The 8,990-nt window shown below is 31.0% G+C and overlaps 1 protein-coding gene across 2 annotated transcripts; it reads right to left on the bottom strand.

The window, feature by feature from the left end:
• Positions 1 to 425: 425 nt before the first annotated feature.
• Positions 426 to 5,594, bottom strand: LOC111307953 (putative linoleate 9S-lipoxygenase 5). Of its 2 annotated transcripts, XM_022906332.2 has the most exons (9): positions 5,146 to 5,594; positions 4,402 to 4,691; positions 3,303 to 3,543; positions 2,874 to 3,212; positions 2,607 to 2,692; positions 2,380 to 2,487; positions 1,955 to 2,259; positions 1,613 to 1,876; positions 426 to 1,526 (listed from the first exon to the last, which is right to left on the bottom strand). In XM_022906332.2, exons 1-9 carry the CDS (start codon positions 5,393 to 5,395, stop codon positions 758 to 760), a joined length of 2,652 nt encoding a protein of 883 aa, XP_022762067.1. In that variant the 5' UTR covers positions 5,396 to 5,594; the 3' UTR covers positions 426 to 757. The 2 variants fall into 2 exon arrangements, with proteins under 2 accessions (XP_022762067.1, XP_089607626.1); XM_089751500.1 differs by having other exon boundaries at positions 618 to 1,526; positions 1,613 to 2,259.
• Between the last annotated feature and the right edge of the window lie 3,396 nt (positions 5,595 to 8,990).

The following is an 8,990-nucleotide window of genomic DNA, read 5'->3' as shown; positions in this document are numbered from 1 at the left end:
TTTGTTTTATTTTTTGGCTTAATCTCAACACTTAGAAACATGGTGGATGCAATAATTTAAAAAAAAAAAAAAAACCTTTTATTCGTTAACCTGTTGCTTGAAGTTGGGACAAAAAAGGTTCTATTATATTAACAGATTTTTTTCTGCCACGAAAAGCCTAGCAAGAGATTTGTTCTTTTTTTAACTAAAGTAAGAGTTATATATAGGTGTCAGCAGCAGCTGTGGGATTATAATATTACAGTGATTGATTAATTATTGCCTGATGTTTGGCTTCTTCTTTTCTTATAAGAAAAACCTTTTCTGTGTTTGATGTCACAGCTGGGATATCCTGCTCATGCTAGAATACCGGAGTGCTCCTCTTTATAGTAAGTTAGAATCTTGTTTAAGACTGAGATACTAATGGCAAGCAAACCAGTTGAACTGATAGTCACTACAAGAAAACAGGGTGTCCGTCTGTATTACTCGCTTTTCTTGAAAACATTTTTAGCGACAATCTGTCGGTAATGCCATTCCATCGGTAATGATATGCACCTTTTCTTAATTGTAGTAATACTATTTTTAAGAAAAACTGGCATACCGTGCCGTTGTCACAGAACATATTGTTTTGAGAAGATAGCTAAGAATCTGCACTACTCAGTCCTTCAATGTGGATAAACTAAACAGAATAGGAAAATGCAAAATCAAATTGGCAGCCTATTGTACTAGATTGACAAAAGATGCTGCCTATGTACTTCCTTCAGGAATATGCATTTAAGATCTAGATTGAGATACTGTTTGGGATTCCCTTGCCAGTAAGTCCACCCTCTCTTGAGTAATCTGAGGTGTTAGGATATAGTAAGGTATACGGCATCTTCACTGGTCCAATTCTGTTTTTCAGTCTATTGTCATTGTTTCTTTCCATAATTCTGTTTTCGATTTCTAACAGCTTCTTTCCGAATCTTTCAAATGCAGCTAACGGTTCAGCATCTGTAGTCCATTCAGGAGTGTCTCTCTGCCCAAGGTATATTTCATCGGCCGAATGCCGGGATAAAACCTCTATAAGGGACACACCAAGCAGAGTTTGGAACTGTGCTGTGATTGTTTTCAGGAAGGCCAAGTCAGGGTCCTTCTCAAGTTCATCATATTCTGCAGTGCCTGGTTCTGGCATGAATCGACGGCTAACTGTTGGCCTGTTAGGGAGGTAGCCAGCATAAGGGTATTGTCCGAAATTGACAGCTGCATGGAAAGCAGAAGCAATCCATATGATAATTGTGCATGCTTGAATGAGCTCAGATCGTGTCTTCACCTCAGGCCACCATGGTTCGTCTTTCAAATCACCATGGCCCTCATTTCGAATCTCTGTCCACCAAGTTTGGATTTCAGTATCCTCTTTCACTACTTCATCTGAGGCGTAGTAGAAAGAGCAATACTCAGAGACCCAAGTTTCAATGGCTGACCAGATTTCTAACCCGTCAACAGCATAAGGATAATCCTCTATCAGAAGTTTGAGGCCACTGGGGCAGCTTGAATCTGGAATCGCTATTCCTCTGAAATGAAGGGTTGAAAGGTGGTTGCTTAAAAATCCATTTCGGTAAAGACCAAATAGAGAAGCTTTTATAAATCTGTGGCTTACCTCTTTATTAGATCAACAGGGAGAGCCTGGTCAGTGAACACCCAATTCCTGTAAATAGTAGCAGACATTTCCAGTGCATATTTACCCGGAAAGACTGTCAACTCAAGCACCCCGCCAGCATTGATGAGGGTCTGTCGGGCCAAAGCATTTATGTTCATTGTGTCACGGAAGTGGGGATGCAAGAGCTTATATATGGGGTGAACCACACTCAACTGTCTATTACTTGCAATTATAAATGGCTCAATTACAGCGTGGGTATTCAACCTGCAAACATGGCAGAAGCATTGTAAATGACAACTTCCTACTTTTACTACGTGGAGCATTGATATTTCAGCATCATACCAATGACAAACGAGCTGGTGGTAGCCAGAATCATTCACAGCAGCATAAGCTTTGGCCAACTGCCAGACTGAACCTTCAATACCGTCCTCTGCTGGGGTGAAAACTTTGCTGACAGCACCATGACTGTCTCCTTGTGGATGTGGCAAGCTCAACTCAATTACCAATGGCTTCAATGTGTCATCATCTTGCAATAAGAATAGAGTTCTCGTGGCATAAGTCTTTGTGCTAGTGGAATTTATCCGCCTCAGGTATGGCATCAATGCATCATGATGATTCAATATAAACAGTTTGTTTCTCTCTAGAGCCTGAATTCAATATGATCAAAGCAAACATCGGAAAACCAATTAGTAATCTAGCGAGAAACAATACAAGCAAATCACTAGCAATCTGATAACACTAGCAAAACAGAAGGGTATGAATAGTACTTCTTCCACAGTGAGTCCATTCATATTCCTCTCAATGTGTTCCTTCGTAATGGTACTTTTCTGGTTCCCATATGCTTTAGGATCAAGCTTGCTGGCTGGGGGAAATTCCTACAGAAAGGTTATACTTATACTTAATGATATAAGCAGGAGAATACAAATGTTTTTTGACATTAGGAAGAAATAGAAGAACATTAATATGAGCTATTTAACAGGAATGTTATATTTACTTGGAGTCGACTAATGATAACTGGGTTGACTCCAGCTAGAGTTTCTCGTGCAAACTCTTCATCTGTCCTCCAAGCAGACCTATCCTCTGTAACCACACAAGGCAGCACACATAATTTGTAAGTGATATATATATATATATATATATATGCAACAAGTATTGGTGTAGCAGAACCCAACTTCTTTGGAATTGGAATTAAGGCTTAGATAAGTTGGATTAACTTGGAACAGAGCAGCCAAGAAATGTAGTGGGAAATTTTTCTATATACCTTTGATCACAGCAGGCATTGGGAATTTCATCAATCTCTCACCATCATTACGAACAAGTTCCCTGATCATCTCCCAAGGGAGGCAATCCCTTATCTTCTTAATAGTTGCATCATTTGGTAGTTTTATACCACCTTCATAAAGATCAAGTACATCTTGAAAGGAATCAAACTCATTAAAGGTTTTGTCACATACAGCTGCAATCTCGGGGATCAATATCTGGAACAGAGATTTCAAAGCATAGGCAAGAAAATCTGAAAACTTGACCAGGTTAAACCTTTCATCTCGTGGAACATAAATGTTTAAGCTTAGAAGAAATAGTCTGCTCTCTGTATTGGGATCTGTTAGAATGGAAAAATATTAGATTAGATTGCTTACTAAAACATTGAATCAAATGTTTCTTATGCCAAGATACTTATAGATCACCTGACCTTTTTTGTGTGGTTTCCGACCTGTTCTCCCTCTTCTGGGATATGGACACTCCAGGGATCCGCCAAGAACTGGACGAGTAAACTTTACACCCTTTTCTGGCATTGCCAAGTCATTGTAGTAATCATAATCATAAACTCTGTCCCATTCTTTGAGCTTTCCTTTTCCATTTCCTCGGAGATTTACTAGTTCTTCTTCCCTATACTTGCGTAAGGGTTCAGGTGTTTGACATGGAAGGTAGGTCTAAACAAATTTATCAAAGTTGTGTATTAGTGCATCTGCTTGTTGTGTCACCCCAAATCCCAACAACCAAACCAAAATTTCAAAATTACTGGCTGGTTGGACACCTTAATCACATAATTATCTTTTTCACACTTCATCTACTATTTATACCTTTCAACTTTAACTAACAATAGCAAGCATCAATCTGGCATTCATTTCTCGGGGATCCAGGATTTTTTTTTGAGAGACATCAACTTATAATATATATATATATATATATATATAATATTATACAATTATCCCATGGATCATTAATTTTATATCAATTTCATGGACAGAAAAGATGTTAACTATGAAATTCTTTTTTCCAAATTTTCTTTTTTTCAATCTTTGTGGTGTCTATAAACATACTCTCTACTTTTATATTTATATATATATATATGGATCTGCCTTCTCTTTTTTACATTTTTAGAAAGCACAGGTAAATGATTTTTGCTTGGAACAAATCTTTAACAGTGTGAAGCTTAAGTACGGCATTGGGAGACATGGCGTGTGAGTGGGAATTATAAAAGAAAATCCAGAAGGAAAACGACAGTTAAGGAAAGTGTAGTTCTACCTTTAAGGTCAATAAAGTATGATTTTGCCAAGGTAAACATGTCAAGTGCAAAATGAAGCATCAATAATTGCATTAAAGGTAACAATCATGTTTGGAAGCACGAGCATTGGCTACTAGTATGGTAGGAATGACTATTCGTCGCATGAACATTAGGCATCAACCCTTTACCTTTACACTATCCGTTGAACAAATGGTCAATAAATATTATGGAAAAGATCTAAGTTTTGTCCCATTTGTTGTGTTAAATTTGAAAATGAAGTTACCTTGTTGGAGAAGAAGACCCGATCATACTTGTAGCGATGTGCTGGATAGACCCAGGAATTGCAAACAAAATGTAGCCGGCCATGACCAGGAACATCTTCAAGAGTGACTGTCCTGAGGTAGATCTGGCTGTGGTGATGGTTTTTTATTATGAAAGCCCCAGGAACACCCATGGATTCATCCCAGTCAAATGTTACAGAAAACCTGGTTTCTCCTGCTGTTAATGGCGTGATTGTCGCGACCCACTTCTCCAAATATGCTGGCTTTCCAAGCTTCCCTTGCATCCCATTTGCTGAACACACGTGTGTTACAATTCAGTAACAAACTCACCAAATCTAATATTCTTCTTCCCCTTACTTGCAAGATTTAAATAAGCAATGCAACAAAGACTGAGTGGACATTGCTTAAAAGACTGAATTAAATCAATCTCTATTTTTTAAGTTCTTGCATCCAGCAAGCAAGAAACATTGTAAGGAAAAAAAAAAAAGAAAATACCAGGCATGGTCAGTTAAATTATGCTCAAATTTTATCAAATTGAGCTCAAATGAGAAGAAAACGAAGGAGCCAAAGAAGCAAATTGAAAACCAGTAATATCTTATCAAATTTCATTTTTGAAAAGTTCCTCATGTTAACCACCATGATTGCAAAGTCCTCCTCTGTTTACTCTTGTTACCGGAAGATTCCAAGAAAGTCTGATACAGAGAGAAGAACAGAGGAAAAGAAAAAAAGAAAAGAAAGAAACTAACCAGGGTCGGTATTAACAGCACTGATAAGCTGCAAAGAAATACCCTTGCCAAGAAGCTCATGAACTCGATCAAGTAAAGAAGCTTTGAGATCATTCATGTCCAACACATTTTTTTTCATCAAAACGACTGTTCCTTTGATCTTCTTCTTCTCCTTGCTCTCTTCCACCATGCCTTTAGCCTTTGTTTTTGGCTTTGCACAGAACTTCACCATTGCTTTATTGAACATCTTTGAACTTGGACAGTACCCCATGAAAGCTAGCTCTCCAGTTAAGCTACCAGAACAGAAAACCCAAACAAAGATTACTCTTTTATATCACTTGGTTGATAATGAAATGAATGTAAAGAAGGAAACAGGATTTTTTTTTTTTTTTAAGGCAAAGGTTTTAAGTGAGCTTGGATCAAAATGTGGAAAGAGGTTTTCTCTGGTTTTCTTGACTTGAGCAAAACTTGGAATTTGATGAACACATGAGGGTTTTAATTACTTCCCCAAGGCAACTAATGACACTGTTCATAGTATCCTTTTTTTAATTTTTTCTATTAATTTTGATTGGAAGCATTTCTTATCGTTATCTCTTTATTAGTAGATAATCAAAGGACCTGATTCCGCCCCAATGGGTCCATCCATGGTTATTGGTCTACTCATGGAATTTTTTTTAATAAAGAAATACCACCACATTTATTTCTTTTATACTATACAACTAGCAAACTATAAAAAAATACATACTGCATTTTGTACATGATTTTTATGCCATATTTTATACTCCTTCCGTAATGTTTTATTTGTCCACCTTTTCTTTTTTAAATGTTTTAAAATTATGTTTTTTAATACTTAAATATCTTACTATTTTAATACTTAAAAACGAGATGGCAGATCCATATGTATCTTTGATTATTAAGGAAGTATGGGTGCCATTGACTTAATTTGCTATGGATATATCATCGATTTCACACTTCCGAAAGTGATAATCTCAAAAAATATTTAAGTATGATGATATAGGAGTTTTTGAGATCTTTCTCCCCAAAACACAAACAAATGCATTTAAATTGTGCACGAAACTATGAATTAAGTAATATTAAAGATGTTAAAAAGTTGTTAAACCTAATCAACTTTAATTAAAATCAATAAATAAAGTTATGGCAGATCATCAGCCAAAGATTCCAAGTCACCTGGTAAAGTTGAACATCTTCCTTCAATTCCCTTGTTACTTCAGCTTGCATATGTTTTATCTCCACGCTCAACATGCCTAATCAAAATATTTTGCCTTTCTTAAAAGCGAGATTTTGATTATAATAACAACTTGAAAGCATAATAAACTATCTTCTAGCTTCTATCATTTTAATTTTATCCACAATTTTTATTCTAAATCTAACACCGAAGTACTGAATCTCTTTGCGGAAACCTTTTTTTTTTTTTTTTATTTCTTTTTGCATTTTATAAAGGTTGAATAATATTGCAATTCAAACTATAATTGACTCTAATTGGTATACCAATTTATATTATAAATTAAATTATCTTTTGAATCAAGATTTTTATTTTTGGGATAGTACTAAGAACATTTGAATCTTCTCAATTTTAAATTTTTTTCGATTTTTAGAACAATACTAAGAACATATGAATTATATTCCTATAATTATCTTATACATCACTTTGTATAATAACTAATGATCTCCATCCATAAATAGTTCAAAATTAAAATTTTAAATCCATCAAATTAATATAAAAAATTTATCTTTAAAATAATTTTTTTAAAAAATATTTGATCCAAACAAAACTTTGAAGTGACCAAATACCAGTATTTAAAAAAAAAAATCAATTAATGATATTCTGATCTAACTTTGTGGACAAGATCAAGGGAGGTGTCCTTATTATGATGCTATACAATCTCACAGCATATAAAATGAGATAGTTTGATGATGGAAAATCCAATGAGCTTATCATTAGTTTGATGATTGAAAATCCTCTTAGCTTATCATCTTCATATGTAAATTATAAATTTATTAATTAATATAATATTTATTTTTAATATAATTAATTTTAAATGATAACATATAATGAATAAATAATTTTTTAAATATTACATTAATTAATATATTTATTTTTAAAATATCACATTAAAAATTTTAAACTCATATTAAAAATTCTTAGTCACATGATATTAACCCAAGTATGAATCATAATTTTGTGAAAAATTGGGTAAAAATAATATTTTCTCCATCCCAAGTTATTTGAACAGTATTGATTTTCCTAAAATTAAAAAAAAAATTTGAATTTAATATATTTAATATTAAAATTAAAATTTCATAATTTTTAATATCAAAAAGTAAAAAAAAATTTAAATATAAAAAATTTTATATATTTAAATATATATAATTTTAAAACACTCTAAAAATTAAAAAAAAAAAAAAAAAAAAAGGACGGTGGGAGAACTAACAAGACAAGAAAGAAACAAAACAGAAAAGGTTTCTGTCTTGGCGCCCACGTACTTTGTCACAACTGCCAGAAATGTGCAATGTGACAGGGGAAGCAGGCCAGGAAGTCTAATATGGTATATAAAAAAGTTAAATTATGTTGGAGGTGATAATATAAATTTTAAAATAAAGAATTTAATATTTTATTATAAATTTATATAAATTTAATTTTTATATTACTTTTATTTTATAATTTTAACTCTATTACTAATTTCCTCAAAATATTATCGATAAAAATATTAACATCACCTTTCACTCGATAACGTGGATGTTCATTTTATTGACATAACATTGATTTTGATGATATAATAATTTAAAAGGTTTAAATCAATTATTAAATTATACAAATATTTTATGTATCGAAAAAATTTAAACTTTAAATTTTTTAGTATAATTTCAAAATTTTTATTTTTATACAAGTTAAATTTGATAATGCTAATTCAATTGCTAATAAAAATCATATTTTTTGAATTTTTTAAAAAATTGAATTTTAATTTTTTAAATAAGATTTAAAATTTTTACAATTTTTCCATACACTTTTAAAATATTAAATTTAATAATTTTAAACATTTAATTTTTTTAAAGTACCATTTTTTTCTAAAATTATATTTTATTTCTTGGAAATTTTTCAATTTTTTATTTATTAGAAATTTTATATATTTTATAAAAATAGTAAATTTATTTTTTTGATATTATAATTTTTTTAATTTTTTTGTATTTCTTTTAAAATTTTATCATTTTTATTTAATCAAAATATTAAATTTATTGTTTTTAGTTATTTGGATTTTTTATAAAATTTTTATATTTTATATTTGTATGATTAAATAAAAATAGACTATATAAAAATTCCAAAAAATTTAAAAATAAAATATATTTTAATATTTTAATTAAACAAAAATGTTAAAATCTTAAGAAAACAAAAAAAATTCAAAAATGAATTTTACTTAAAAATTTTAATATATTGAAAGAATGAATTTAATATTTTTAAAAATCAAGAAATTTTCTAAAAAAATTCAAAGTATGGAATTTTTTTTTAAAAAAATCTGATTATAAAAATAAAAGTAGTATTTTAAAAAATTTAAATAATATGAAATTTAATATTTTAAAAATGTGAAAAAAATTCTAAAAAAGTAAAAACATTATCTTTTAGAAAAATAAAAGTTGATTGAAAAAAATTAAAAGATATAATTTTTATTAGTAATTAAGATCAATATTAGCAAATTCAATTTATACTAAAATTAAATTTTCATGAATTACAATAAAAATATTAAAGTTCAAATTTCACAAGTCATCAAAATCAACACCGTTTGAGTAAAATCAACATGCATATCAATATTTTTAACAGTAAAATTTTGATAAAATTAATGAACAAACTA

This window comes from Durio zibethinus, chromosome 22 (genome assembly GCF_047325235.1).
Source record: "Durio zibethinus cultivar Kanyao isolate XHJ-2024 chromosome 22, ASM4732523v1, whole genome shotgun sequence".
NCBI lineage: Eukaryota > Viridiplantae > Streptophyta > Magnoliopsida > Malvales > Malvaceae > Durio > Durio zibethinus.
This window is presented reverse-complemented; position numbering and strand designations above follow the sequence as displayed.